General features: G+C 34.1%; 1 protein-coding gene across 4 annotated transcripts in view; it reads right to left on the bottom strand.

The window, feature by feature from the left end:
• RB1CC1 (RB1 inducible coiled-coil 1) overlaps positions 1-15,253 on the bottom strand; it is a 76,900-nt gene that overhangs the window by 25,958 nt on the left and 35,689 nt on the right. For all 4 annotated transcript variants that reach the window (XM_039868949.1, XM_039868948.1, XM_039868951.1 and 1 more), the window contains 7 exons: positions 10,447-10,631; positions 10,094-10,280; positions 9,930-10,011; positions 9,597-9,658; positions 8,208-8,311; positions 7,683-7,809; positions 5,692-7,592 (listed from right to left, as the gene is read on the bottom strand). In XM_039868949.1, coding sequence (XP_039724883.1) covers positions 5,692-7,592; positions 7,683-7,809; positions 8,208-8,311; positions 9,597-9,658; positions 9,930-10,011; positions 10,094-10,280; positions 10,447-10,631 — 2,648 coding nt within the window. The remainder of the gene's footprint in view (positions 1-5,691; positions 7,593-7,682; positions 7,810-8,207; positions 8,312-9,596; positions 9,659-9,929; positions 10,012-10,093; positions 10,281-10,446; positions 10,632-15,253) is intronic.

The raw sequence follows: 15,253 nt of genomic DNA, 5'->3' as shown, positions 1-15,253 counted from the left end.
TTATTATTTTAAAATGACTAAACATTTTTAAATTTGTTTTAATTTCTCATACAGAAAATATTGATAGATATAATCCATATAAAAAATAACTGCAGTCCTCAATAATTTTTGAGTGTGTAAAAAGGTACTGAGACCAAAGTTAGAAAAACTTACTCTTGTTTTTTACACACATGGAAAAAAATGTAAAGACTACATATGACCAGCAAATCCTAAAATATTTACTATCTGTCCCTTTAAAGAACAAATTAACTGACCGTTGGTCTAGAGGAAGGTATCCAAAGAACGATGGTGATAGGCATACTGGAAGAGATTTATTATGTGTACCCTGGGAGGGGCCAGAGACTACTCCCTTCACCAAGGCTTTGAGAAAAACAACCTGGCTCTGCAGTGGTGCTCTGCAAAACAGGGATACCAAAGGAAGATGAAACCACTGAAATTCCATGAACATAATGGGAAAAATTCCGTCATTCCAGGAGTGATAGAGGCCAATTACTGACACTTAACCATTATATGTGGTGCCATTATTGGCAGCACTGCCAGAGCAGTAATCAGGTTTGACACAGAAAGATCTCTGGCAATGGCTGTCCCTAAGGCCATAGAAAATTGGCTGATAAAGGCTTCTTAAAAGTGTTTTTAAAAAACTTGATATCGTGTTCAGAGAGCAAACTTTTCAGAGCTAACGCAAATCAAGACTCACTCATCATCCCTCATCCAATTCCATGACCTGAGTCAGTCACCAACTACAATGCCCAAACTTCACATTGTTAGGCGTTCTTTCTAGCCTTCACCAGAAGCACCTGTAGTCATTTTCCAGGCTGAGTGTGTACTCAGGGAAGTCAATTAACCAATTTTGGAGGACTACTGAGCATTGGCTCTGAGGGGATTCTAATGCCACTGTGCTCGACTGGATTACTGACAGTGAGGTGGTAAGCGGAGTTTGAGCCCAGTGGCTCCCGCACTATATCTCCTTATATCCAGAATCTACAGTAAAACAGACACAAAAGCAACCGTTGGGGAATCCCTGTTGGTCCCTTCACATATAGAATGAGGACTATTATGGTAGAAAGAACAAAGTAAAATCCTTCAAACTCTCACTTCAAATGATACAGGGGAGAGATTTCTATTACATTCTTATCTCAACTTAAGTATGTGTCCTGCAGAAAACACCTAAAAACATGTAATGGATTATAAATTTAAATGGGTAGTAACTCCAGTAAATCTGCTATTTCAATATGCCCGCTTTACTGGAGCAAATCAACAAAGCCACAACCACATGACATGTAGCCACTGATTTGGTGATTTCTTCCCCCTCTATGCCTATTAGCATAGACCAGGGTTGACAAGTTTTTCTGTTTGTTTTGCAGGCATGGGGGACAAATAGTAAAAATATTAGATAGATAATCCCAGTCAGTACTCAATTCTGCCAAAAGCAGCCACGGGCAAAAGGTAAAGGAATGAGCATCTCTACCTCTGTATTCCAATACAGCTCTACTGACCAGAACAAGCAGTGGGTTAGATTTCCGCAGCCCACACATGGTTTGTCAACCCCTGGTGTAGACAAGCAGCAATATGAATTTTCCTACAGGGACAGTAATATGCTTTCACTCTTATCTCTGGGCTGTATCAACTCTCTAGTTGCTCAGCTAAAACCTAGTTGGCAGGGTTATTAGTCTTTTTGCTATTTCTCAAGATATCACACTAATCTAACATATTTATGGCAATATACTCCCTAGACCTAGTAAACAGGAAGCAGCAATTACCTGGGCTTACCAGGGCAAGACACCTAAGTGCCAGAGAGTGAGTGGTAAAGACCATGAAAATTCAGGAGCTTGTCAGCACAGAAAAATTTCTAAGTATTCAGTGGTCTGGGGATGTGAGATGTTCCCTCTAAGGAGAAGAGACAAGCTGCTGCTAGATGGGCATCTTTGAATTTTGGACACAATATGTAGTACATGTGTGTATGCTACCATGACTCCTTTACCAAAAAACTTTTAAGGCTGCCTGTTCTGTTTAAGGTCTGAAGCAAGAGGCCCTCTACAATAAGTCAACACTAACATGCCAGTTGCTCTGCCACTTGGGCCATATTTCCCAGCAGATATCTCAAGCATCTACAGCAGAAATGAATACTGCATGGAGCTTTTGGCAAGTCCTCTAGGAGAATCACAGTTGAGACCCCTAGGATTTTGTAAAATGGCTTGCTACTGGATCTGCATCGAGATTGAAAGACTGATCATGGTCTCCCAAGTTACCATGCGACCTGAGCTGCCCATCATGTTATCTTATTCATCAACCCGTGAAGTTGGGTGTACGTAGCAGTACTCCATCATCCAGTAGAAGTGGCATATCCAGAATAGAGCTCAAACAAGAGGTTCAGGTTTCCAAGGTACTTACTCTTGCTACATCGCTTTCTTTCTCTTCATCACAACTACTGCATTCACTATGAGGGGGAAAAATTTGCAGACCTGGTTTCCTGATAATTCTCCGTGATATACTGACACTGTTCAAAAGCAGAGGTTAAGTATTAGCATCTCACTGAGGAGTAATCCTGAAGAACATTAGTGAAGGGAAATCTTCCCAGTGGCAACATGTCAAGCAGTATACTTGAAGATGCCTAGGAGAAATGGCCAGGGATATAGATCTACAGTGACTCATGGAGAATGGCCAAAGGCTTGGAGGATAGTGAGGGACTGAGAAGAAAGTAGATTTAAATCTGGTGACAAGGAGATTACAGAAGAGAAATTCAAATAAAACTTTTGAAATAGGCACAAAGTATGAGGATATATATGTATATTATGTCCCACTGGGAGGAACGTCATAATAACGAGATACGCAAGTTGTGTTCTGTGAATATCAAATTCTTTAGGCAGCACACCAGTCCTATTCGAAGTTCTAACAAACAAACTGTCCAGAGGCAGGAAGTAAGGTTACATATGGGCTCAGCAACATGGATTTCCATACATCTAGTAACTAACTCTGAGCTCCCGAAGTTGTAGTCCTCCCTCGGAGACTAGCCAGCCACTTAGTGACAAGTCGACTATACTTGACTATTTCCATCATTAGAAAAAAAACAGTAACATGTCCTCACAAAAACAGTTCATTATTCTCCATATAGATTTACTTCCCCTACTCACAATATTTCTGCAAAAAACACAATTCCTGAACTAACATGCCTTATTCACTGCTATGGCATTCCACCAGAATTGCTTCTAAAGAGGAGATTTTATTTTACAGTGAAAGGTGTGTGGCTATAGCCTCATGCCATGTAAGTCACCGACCTTACCACATATGCCAATCCCTAAAGCTGCTGGCCTGATTCAATTGTGGATCAAATTATTTAAAACTTCGTTACGGTACTAGATGGGTGACATTTTGCATGGTGAGGGTAAAGAATGCAGTACATGCTCTGAACTAGACATTTTGTGAGACTAATTCTCCCACAGAATACATAGGTTGGAGAACTGAGGATAGAAACTGGAATAACTACTCTTTTACCTCATGAGCCATTAGCAAAAATTCTGCTTCCCATCCCAACAACTTGAGCCATACCGATATATATGGCAGATTTACCTCCCCTAAAAAGAATTCCCTTACCAGGAGATACAATCAGGGTCCCACTGAACTGGAAGCTTAAACTGCCACTTGGCTAATCAGGGCTCCTCATGCCACTGAACCAACAAAAGAGGTGGCTGTGGTACGTACTGATATAACCAAACTTAATTATCAATGGGAAACAGTTTCTCCTATACAAGGGCAGGGAGCAATATTATTACTGAAACTCAGAGGCTTTTCTAGAGTGTGTCTTGGCACTGCTGTGTCCAATGATAATGAGTCAAAGGAAAAACTACAGAAACTTAATGTAGGAAGGATCATTAATGATCCTTCAAATCAAGATGTAAAATCAGCTGAGGTAATGTCTAAGGTAAAAAATAAAGGGGTAATAGAAGGAAGCTATAAAAATCTACCAGAGTTACAAGGCCAATTACAGAAATAAAAACTAGTAATTAAGCCTGTGTATATTAATCAATTTTTCGTTTTTCCCTTCTCCCATTCCCCTAGTATGTAAAATGTGTTGTGATAATGGTAGTTTACCCTATATTTCACCATTTAACTTACACAATGTCAAAGAGAGATTGTGTCTGTGCAGAAAATGAATGAACATCAGTCAATATGTTCAATCTAGGATGGCTAGACTGACAAAAGTTTGAGTCTCACCTTTTGAAGAGGTGAGGCTACCTGAGGTGACATAAGGAATATAAGCTGAATCACGTTAGACAGAAACATGACAGTGTAAGTGTCTTTATTTGAAAGTTCAATATGAGTAATGTGTAAAATTACTCAGTTTAAAACAAGGTATACAGTGCTAGATTGTTTTCATCTTACCATTGCTCTTATATCTTTTCCAGAATCTCACCTGCACTGTAATGCAGATTCTATATTCTCTAGAATTCCCTTTATAACTTTAAGTTATAAAGGGAACACGTGCAAGATTTGGAAAGTAGAAAAGCAGCTGAGGCTTACTCTCCAGAGGTGGCTGTATCCAAATGTAGTTTCACAGTAGTTTACTGTCAAGTGAATGAGAACTACACATTGCATGCTGCAGACTGAGTCATAGCATTGGGGCTTTGAAGAGATTCTTGAATGTTGCAGCAGCTTCCCTGGAAGCCATGGAAACGATCAGCTTTGGTGGGTACTTTAGTGTCTCTTTATCCTCATATTTCACTTAGAGCTTTCCTGGCCTTCAGCAGTGACTCCTTGGACCTTAGCTCCCCCAGCTCTGTAATTCCTATATTAAATCCTCTAAATCCCCCAGAATACATAGTTTGTTTTCAAAACAGAAGTTTAATTGTACACCAATATGAGAGTATTACACAGGAGAGTCAATCACAAGAGACTATATAAAAGTTAAGGCAAGAAACAGAGGTTAAAATATATAATGAATGTACACCTATAAATATATTCACTTGGAAGAATTAATGATAGAACTAATTGATAATGTTTTAGAAAGTGTTTATTAGGTCACGAAACCCCTAAATAAATTTTAAAGAGTAGAAAAACTAAAGATCATTTTCTCTGCTCAAAAGGCAGTAACATCAGTTAATGAAAATAATAAAATTGCAAAAAAAAAAAAAAAAAAAGGCTATGACTGTATAAAACCTGGAGTTTAAAAACATTATCTTTTGAACCACCAAGGAAATAACTAAAATTGTAATATCAAGACAATAACAATGATGAAACTATATGGCCCCAATCTAGGACTCAGCCTTTATTAAACTCTACTAAGAGGAAACATCTTTTGTACATGCATACACAATTTAAGGGAAAACAAAAATAAGTAATTTTCAAATGAAGAATTTGGGGAAAAAGCTTCAAATAAACCAAAGAAGGAAATTTATAAGTTAAAAAAGAAAAAAAGAGTTCCTGAAAACATTTAAATTTTCAAAAAAAATCATTTCTCTAGAAATCTGAAATATTAATCCATTTTTAAAAGCCACTCATGGATTTATGTAGTGTTATTTTCAAAATGTTTGCAAGAAACATTAACTATTTAAAAAGTTTTTACTTCATAAGAATATCTCAACTGCTACATTTACTTAAGATAGTGAGTAAATCAAGGTACTGTGGTAACACAAAATTGAAACCTGAATCAACAATATTTTAATTTTACAATTATAGACTGAAGTTAATTCTTACCTTTTCACTATTTGATTCTCAAGATGTTTAACTTTTTCTAATAACTCTTTTTCAACAGCTTCTCTGTCCAATTTAAATTCTTTTAGGGCAGTCTGAATAGCTTCTTCTTTTTCACAATTAAGCTTCTGAATTAACTGTTCTCTGTCTTGTTCTTGGTTCATGATAAATTTCTCTTTGTCTTTTTCAAGTTTCTGGATAATAGCTTTATACTTCTCTTCTTGTTGAGTGATTTTTTCATCTTTTTGTTTTTCAAGAGCACTTAATTCTGAGTCCAATTTACTCCGCAGTTCAACTATTTCTTCTTTCAGGCTTTTTTCTATTTCAAATGCTTGGTGATGCAATGATGTTACTTTGTTTAATTCAGCTTTAAGCACATTAGATTCTTCTTCATGTCTACTAATTAACTCTGAAATGCACTGATCTTTTTCAATTGTCATTAAAGTTCTTAGCTCTGCCAAGCCCACCTGATAATTTTCATTATTATCCTGAATCTTTTGGTTTAGTTTACTTATCTCTGTTCTAAAATTTTCCGTCTCTTGATCAAGGAGAGATTTTAAGGTCTCCTTCTGCTGGGCTCTGCTTTCTTCGAGCAAAATTTTTATTTCATCAGTTTCTGCTTCCTTCAATGCAAGTTCAACCTCTAACTTACATCTCATGTCTGACAAATCAGAAACCTTGAGTTTTAAATCCTGTAGCTGTTGTTCTTTTTCCTGGATAATTGTGGCATGTGACTCTTGTATCTGATTGACTTTTTGTTGATTTTCGTCTTTTAATTTCTCCAAAGATACTTTATGGTCTGTCATAACTTTCTCGAACTCCTGTGTGTGCCTGACATGCAGAGTGTCCTCTAATTCCTTTAGATGACTTTCCTCTAAGCTCTGAAGTTCTGCCCTCAACAATTGGATCTTCTCATCATTTTCAACATGGAGCTTTTTTAAGTCTTCTAACACTAACTCCCGTGACTCTTTCAGTTCTTTAATTTCACAATTCTGAGTGTGCATTACATTTTCCATCTCTAATAACTTCTGGTCTTTTTCATTCTGCAGGCAGATGACTGCTTCTTTTTCATGTTTAACCAAAGCAAATTCATTATCTTTATTCTGTAAAACCTCTTCAAGGCATACTAAGTCTCCTTTAAGCTTCTTAATTTTATTTTCATTTTCTTCACGCTCCTTTATTAGTGCTTCAAGTCTACCTTCATATTCACTTTTTAAAGACTGTAGTTCTTTTTGATGTTTTTCATTTAGTGTTATTTCCAGAGAATATTTTACCTTTTCGATAATGTTTCTTATTTCTACTGCTGTACATTTTAAAGAATTTGAGAAGTCACACTGTTCTTTTTGTACAAATGTTCTAAACTGGCAAAGGTCCTCCTTAATGGTTTGTATGGTGAATTGTGAGTCTTGGGCAACAGCCCTACATTTTTCCAATTGGACATTTAGAGAAACATGATCTCCTGAATCCTCTTTACCACATATATTTGTATCCTGCATACGTCTACTGTCTATTGCATTGATAACTGATGAATAAAGTGATTCCACCATCATTTCCGGACTTTGTGGATCACTTATAGGATTAGGAGATGATAAATTTTCTTCTATTACAAACTCATTCACAGCAGACATAAAATCCGATTCAGGACTTTCTGCTAATGAATCCAAGTCTAATGAAGCTTGGTGAATAGTCTGTTCGATGTTTGGATGGGGAATAGTTTCAAAATCAAATGTATGTGCGTCAATGCTATCTGGAGACAATTCTTCTAAGGGACATACTGCAGGACATAAGGGATCCTGAACGGTGAGTGGAGGAGGAGTTCTTGGTGAGGTAGTAGTTGTAATTCCTGTTGCACTTTCTATCCTTGGTGAGGAAGCTGACTGTGGGGATGTCTGACTTATGGATGCCTGGAAAAAAAGAGGTATAGGCTTATACAGCTGCAGCAACATAAACACTTTACACTAATAAAGTGAACCACTTGAAAGAACTTAATTTGCCTTTTGTTCACTCAGTAGATCTGTAATGGTCTGTGACATTTCATCCAAACTTTGTGCTGCTTTTACCAAATTATGTAGAGCAAGTACATGCTGGTGTAGAGGTTCGAAGTCACACAGTAAGGGAACCCTGAAACAGAATGTAATCAAATTAGATTTCTTAAAGAAAAGATGAGTAAGTAAAACCAAATATTTTAACTGATGTCAAAAAAAACTACTGCATTATCATCCACTCTCAATCAATACCAGAAATAGTAAAGAAGCCTAAGATATAATCATCAAAGTGATAAATTAGAAATCTTCCATAGTATACAGAGTGACTACTAGAAAAAAATTACATGTAAGATTAATTTTTCTCATCATTTTTTAATTTCCCAGGTATTTCCCAAAGAAGCCATAGGAGACAGTCTAACATAAAATAGTTCTCTATTCTAGCATCTCCTAAGACTGTTGGTGCTACTTTCCACAGTTCCAGAATAATGAAAACATTATAAAGTGATATCTAAAGTTGAAAATATTTACATTTACCTGAGGAATGGCTGAACTTCTGAAGGACAAAATGATTGCAGAAACTGTAAATCTTTTAATGAAATATCTGGAAGTTCACAATCAAACTTTCGAGGCTTCTGTGTCTGTACAAAAAAAAATTATTATTATTTACCAAAAAATATACAGGACAAATTTATAAATGGTTTCCTATTATAATCAAATTCAGTAACACAAATAAGCAAAAATGCTTCAAGTGATCTATTAACATTTAATAGAGTAAAATAATAAATTAAAAATGAAAGACTATTCAATAACGTGGTGTACTACTTTCCTGAGTCTTAAATAACTGGGACACACAAGTTGTTGATGATCAACTGATGTGTTTGTTCCTGACCTTCACTGTTCCCACCATCTTTTCATGGGAATTCTAGCATTCCCATCGACATTAAGGAATTGTTTGTTTCACTAATATGCAGACTATTCCCAAATTTTTCCCTGACCATGAAGCTCTCTCTAGCTGTAGACCTATATCTATTCCTATTACCTTTTAGCATGCCTTATTGTTTTAACATAGTAAAAACTATTTGATCCCATGTAACACTTCCTTGCCATTCACTTGACTTTTCTAAATACAAGCTCTTAGTCAATTTCAGCATCTTTAAAAATATATATCTGGTAAGTCGTATCACTTTTTTATAATACTGCCAAGAAATGTACCTTTTGAAATAACTCCAATTGTTTCAATCATTACTAAAACAGATTTAGAAATGCCAAGATGCTCTTCATTAAACAGGGTTTAATGAAGAATGAGTGATAAATTCTATCACTCATTCTTAGATATTAAAAAATACACACATTTAAAAGCCCTAAGAAATCCTGCAACACAAAAACATGTTTAATAGCTAATGAGTTATGTCTGAAGAGAAAACAAACAAGCAAGCAATAAATTTACAGCATTTCCTAAACTTCTTTGACTGTGGTATCTGGTTTAGGAATATATCCAACTTATTTTTCGTGGTTTCAATAAAGACTGCCTGAGGGGTCACTCTAATTGCTTTGTCAAAACATAAATAAAACAAACGGGGAGGGTGGGTAGGTAGGTGGGCAAGAGAATGAAAGGGGAAGAAAATGGGAGGGGACAGGAGAAAAAGGAAGGCAAGGCAAGGAAGAGAAAGAAAAGAAAGAGGAAAAAGGTAGAGAAAGACAAAATAAGAATAAGAGAACCTATTCTTATCAATCTTAACTGTATAATAAGACTTATCCTCCTGTGTTATGAAGACTCTTGATCAAAAACTATGAATATATCTTAAAGTTTTAAAGCCAAAAACATTTTTTATGTTGATAAAAAAAAATTTTCTGATAAATATCTCTACTTCTGAAATAAAGGTTTAAACATATAGAATTTAGTAATAGTTAGGAAATACATACACAAAAGGATGGGGGCCAGGAGTCCAATCCTCTAAACAGACGATTTCTTAAAAAAGACTTCCCTGTGTAAAGAAATTAACAATATGGTTATTTTATACCTTTATTTAAGGTAAAAAATAACAGCAACAAAAAAAAATCCTCTAGTTTTTGAAAAATATTGACAATTCTTCATATTTAACAAGGTATTCACCCTACAGATCTTAAAAGGTGTGTCTATAGATTATAATGGTGATTAAAATCACACAGATGCTATATGCTACATTCATATCTATAAAATAAGAACAGTATTTTTTACTTAAAAATAAATTTAAGTTATTAATGAAGAATACTTACTAAATAATTTTCCAAAGGATTCCCTTTTTGACTTTTCAGCTTCATATAATCGCTTTCCATCTTTGACTAAAGCACCAGCCCACTAAGAGGAACAATGCTTGTTAATATCGCACACCAATTAATTAAGACTTATACATATTTAAAATAGAATTTAACTTACATACCTCTCTGTAGTGTTTTATGAACATTTTTCTCCTTACAACCTCAACAACAGCTAAGCAGTACATCTGAGGAACTGTACTAAGAGCTTCAACAATTTTGACTCTTTCCAACAGCTCTATTACGAGGCGGAGCAAAGCCTGCAATTTCTCTCCATCTTGATCAGCATGAAGCATTACAAAGCAACACCACCTACAGAATGACATTGTGACATACAAACTCTATAAAAATAATGGAATCCCAAGTTATTCAATCAATCATTTCAATATAGTGATAAGAGAAAAATATTCTATCATTTGAAAGAAATAAAAAATGTCAACTCTAAACATCCTAAATTAGATAAAATAGAATCACTTACTTCAGTCTAACATGTAGGTTAGTTGCTAGTTCTTGTTTAGCAGTGGTACACTTCTGTTTAATATCCAACAGTTTTCTATGATTTTGCAACATAATCATCAACTGATTTGCATGACTTAAGCATAAATCAGGTAATACAGATGCATCCTTCAAGTTTTCAGCTCTCATCTGATTAGCTAAAAATCCCTTTGAGAGAAAATATTTAAAGGATATTAACTTTATTCGTGAGAAACATGAACATTCATTTAGGAGGAAAATTCGTTAAACAAGAACTATTCTACTATCAGAATCTCCTACATTTTTGAATGTGGTTGATGTGGTCATAGCAAAAGATTCAGTTTTTAAGAAATCTATGCTCATCTATGTTTCATTTTTAGGATAGAAAAAAACTGAAACCCAGGAAGATAAGGTAACTTATCCAAGTACACATTTAATAGCCAAATTAAAACTAGAACCTGTTTGTCTGTCTAGACTCCTACTACGCATGGGTCAGAACATGACATTAAATAAAACATGGTCACTGATTTTAAGCCATGAAAAATAATAACTGATTTAATCTTGGCCAATGATATTCAATAGGATATTTTATACCTTCCCAAATAAAAAACAATCAATTGACTTTGCACTTTATTGGAAAGTCATTACTCTATTATTTCTGGACTATATTTTGTTCCACTGACATATATATTTTGTGCTGTTTTTAGAACGATGACTAAACTGTGTAATTTTAAAGCATTTTATTATGTGGTAGAAAAAGTATACTTTTTTCTTAGTTATCTTTACTCATTTATTTTCACAGGTGAACTTTACATCATTTTAAGTAGGCACTGTATTTAGGCTATAAATTTAGACAGATGTGCCAAAAGTCTTCTTTTGTACACATAATCATCCAAATGAAAACTCAACAGCAAACACCTAAAAATATGTCCAAAGAGACTGTAACCTCTTTGATAATTTCTTGATGAGGTTATTACTAAGTATTGTTGTTGTGCTTATAGGTATTTTTTCTTACTCTATTTACTAAATAATTAATATGTTATGTTTTGATTTGCACATTCATCTGACTGCCATAAATGCTACTGTAAATAATTATCCTAAGGTGTGATCATATTGATCAGCAAGGGACAGCAAGTGTGTCTTCCTACTTTCTAGTAGTAGTCTCTCTTTTCTGTTTCGTTTTTCCAAAAATCATGAAAATATTTAAATGTTTATTTAAAATTAAGTCAGAATGGTTCAATGTATGGAAATAAGACAATTTCAACAGTAACTTTATATTCTACTCTTCTTTCAATATGCTATATGCTCAAATGTGGCTAGACTTTTTCTGTAACAATCTATTAAAAATAACAAGCTGCTTTTATCTCCTTTGTCAAAGTCTTAATAGGTTTTCAATTATTTTTACTGAATCCAAGAAAAATATAGAAGCAATCCCCAAATCTAAACTCTAGACCAGTAATAAAGAATTTACTGACATCAAAAACATATTTGTAAGGACAACATTCTAAGAGAAAATACACCTGATCTGATCAAGACTGCTTGATTAGAAAAAACATGCTTGTGGAAATGATGTTTCAGTTAAAAACCTTGACTCTGTAATCCACTGGCAGCCAAACACATAATGATACATGAGTGAAAAGTTGCTCCAATGACCACATACTACCTAACTCCAATAGGTTGTCCCCCATCTCTCATGAACACCATGAAAATAATCTCATCCAATCTCTCACAGCCGGATACACTCAAGCAAGCCCAGTTGAAATTCATCTATCTTAAGGCCTCAATTTCTGTCTATTTTACAATTTTGTTCTCAATATGTAACTAGGTAAGCAAGATGATTTCTAAACACACTGATACTAAGAAGTACGTAGGGATACCAAGAAATAGTAACTAAAAAATAATTAAATGAGTATTTGTCTCTTAAAGTCTATAAGGACTATACTACTTCAGAGAGAAAATTCTTTTTAAAGAGTAAGAATATTATTTCCAGTTAGGATAAGGTGTTCTAAAAGGTAATTCTATGAGCTATCACTTCAGTTTAAAACACCAGCAAAAGCTGCAAACAAATTGGGGGGAGAGAAGATGCTTAAACAGGGCACTCCTTGATTACAAGACATCAAGAATTAGTTTTATAATTTTCACATGAACTGTACAGGGAATGTCTACTAAATTTTATTTGAGTTTGGTTTCCAGAAGCTTTAAGGGTCAAGGCCTGGAAAGCAAACAAGAAAGGCTCAACTCTAAGAGAAATGCTTCTTCTATTACTTTAAGAAAATGAGAAAGTACTATAACTTCCTTCATCGCAGCAGGTACACTCTCAGAGAAATGACTTATCCTTGCATGACAAAGCTTCATTTGCTGAATCCAATAGATCTGAGGTTAACATTGGAAATAATTTTTTTTAAATGCGATCAAATGTAAATCCATTCACTGTAACCTAACTACAGTACAAACATTAGCAATATTTTTTAAAAACCAAAAGATCTGCAGGCTCAAGAAAAAAGAGAAAATATCTAAAATAAGAGAACTGGAACTCCTGGTTTATTCAATCTGAAAAATAGTTCTAAAGAAATCTGGAGATTATAAAGAACTATTGGGTTAAAATAAATGTGAAAAAAATAACTAAGTATAATTGACTATGTCAAAATTAAAAATTTCTGTATAACAATCTTACCACTATCAACAAAGATAGAATCTATATTATTTATAAGAGACAAAGGATTATCCAGAGTATATATAATAAATTCTAACAAAACGATTAGCCTAAAGGAAATTTGGCAAATGACAATTCAGAGGAAATACATGGCAAACATTGGTAAAAAGGAAATTACTCTTCTCATTAATTACTTGGGGTATTGATCAATTTTTCCTTTAAGGAGGGTATAAAATTATCAACTAACATTTAAAATACACAAATACCCTAGTCTAGCAATGCTATTATTGAAGATTGTGCCTAAAAAATACTAGAACGTACACATAAAGATGTATTGGGATATTAAAACAGTATCTGTAATAAGGAAAAATGGAAACCACCTAAATGACCAACAAAGAAAGTTCGGTTAAATAAACTGTTTGATTCATTATGGAGGGTTAAAAGAGAATGATGTTGGAGAAGCAAAAGGTCAAGAATTCAGAGTTATGTCTTAATAATGGAAGATTGTGATGTAATGGTAATGTAGACCAAACCTCCTGTGGCATTAGTTAATGGAGATCTAAGGAAGCAGTGAAGGAGTAAAATATAGTGAAAGGGCCAGGATCTAGAAGGAAGAAACACAGAGAGATGAGTAAGGTAACTGAGAATGTCCTAGAGATAAGTGCTTATTCATGAAGAGGAGCTTAAGGCTAAGAGTAAGATCAGCAATCCTTCTGATAGCTTCTCATGGAACTAGAAAATAAGAAATCACAGACTAGTTCCAGTCAAGGAATACAACAATGGAACATACTTTGCATTTGTACCCCTAAAAAGTTATCTCCTTAGAAACAGAGTCTACTAAAGTAGACTTGGCCATCGTAAGGACTGGAAGACCAACTTCCAGTCACCTAAATCTTTGAAACTGGATTAAGGTGATATAAGATTATAAGTGCCACTGCCATATGCCAAAAACAAACAAATTCTTTCTGTAAGAAAATGTTATCCTAGGCCACATATTTCTCATTTTTCTTACCAAAATTAATCAGGCACAGAAAAAGTCAAGACCGCATGAATTAAAACTATGAGGAAAAACAGAAAACATACAGACACATAGACACAGGTAATGAAGTTAACAGACTTCAAACTACATATGCTTTATGTGATCAAAGAGATGATAACACTGAATGTCTTGGTAGACAATTTGAAGCTATATAAAAACACCAAACTAAAAAGGTAGAGATAAAAATAAAGAATAAAAATATCAAATCAATAGATAGATTTAGCAGCTTCAAAGCTAGAAAAAAATCTGAAAATTAATGTAAACTGTTAGGTCAAAAGAAAATATCTGGAATAAAACATAGATATAATGATAAAAAAAAATACTGAAAATAAGGGTAAATGGAAAGGACGAGGTGAAAGGTCTAATATATGTATAAGTGGAACCAATGAAGAAAGGAAAGAGTAAAACAAAGACAAGATTTGCAGAGAAACTGATTGGGGACTTTCCCAAATGATTTAAGTCATTAAGCCACAGATTCAAGTAGTACTACAAGGCCAATGAAGAAGCAATACAAAGAAGGCCAAACCTCGTCATGTTGTAGTAAAACTGCTGAAAAAGAAACCAAACATAGTGCTGAAAGCAAATGGCTAAGAACCTAGAATTCTATATGAAGAAAATACCCTTCAGAAACAAAGGTGATTAAAGAAGATCTTCAAATGATAAAAACTGAATTTGCCACTAAAATGAAATACTAAAGGATATTTTCATGTATATTAGACTTTAATACATCAAATACTATTTAAAGGAAAGAAGACAACATGAAAAATAAAATACGTAACTAAAAAAAAAATTTTAAATAAAAATAAGGCAAAAGAGAAAAAAATGAACAGAATTAAAAGAAAAATAGAAGAAAAATCAGAAATGATTAAAGACAAATACTCAATAATTACAATAAATAGGTGAACTAAATGTGTCAATTAAAAGATTTCTCAACTTACTTTGAGGCCTTAAAAATCCTGATACCAAAACTTGACATATACATAACAAATGAAAAATACACACATACAAGTTGACATAATTCAGTTAATCTAAATCCAGAAATACATTAAAAAATATACATATTATGGCCACATTGAGTTTATTCCAAGAATCCAAGGATGGTTCAAGATTTGAAATAGA

The sequence above is a fragment of the Pteropus medius genome, unplaced genomic scaffold (assembly GCF_902729225.1).
Source record: "Pteropus medius unplaced genomic scaffold, Ma_sr-lr_union100, whole genome shotgun sequence".
In the NCBI taxonomy this organism is placed as follows: Eukaryota; Metazoa; Chordata; class Mammalia; order Chiroptera; family Pteropodidae; genus Pteropus; species Pteropus medius.
The sequence above is the reverse complement of the archived record's forward strand: the minus strand, read 5'-3'. Positions and strand labels throughout refer to the sequence as shown.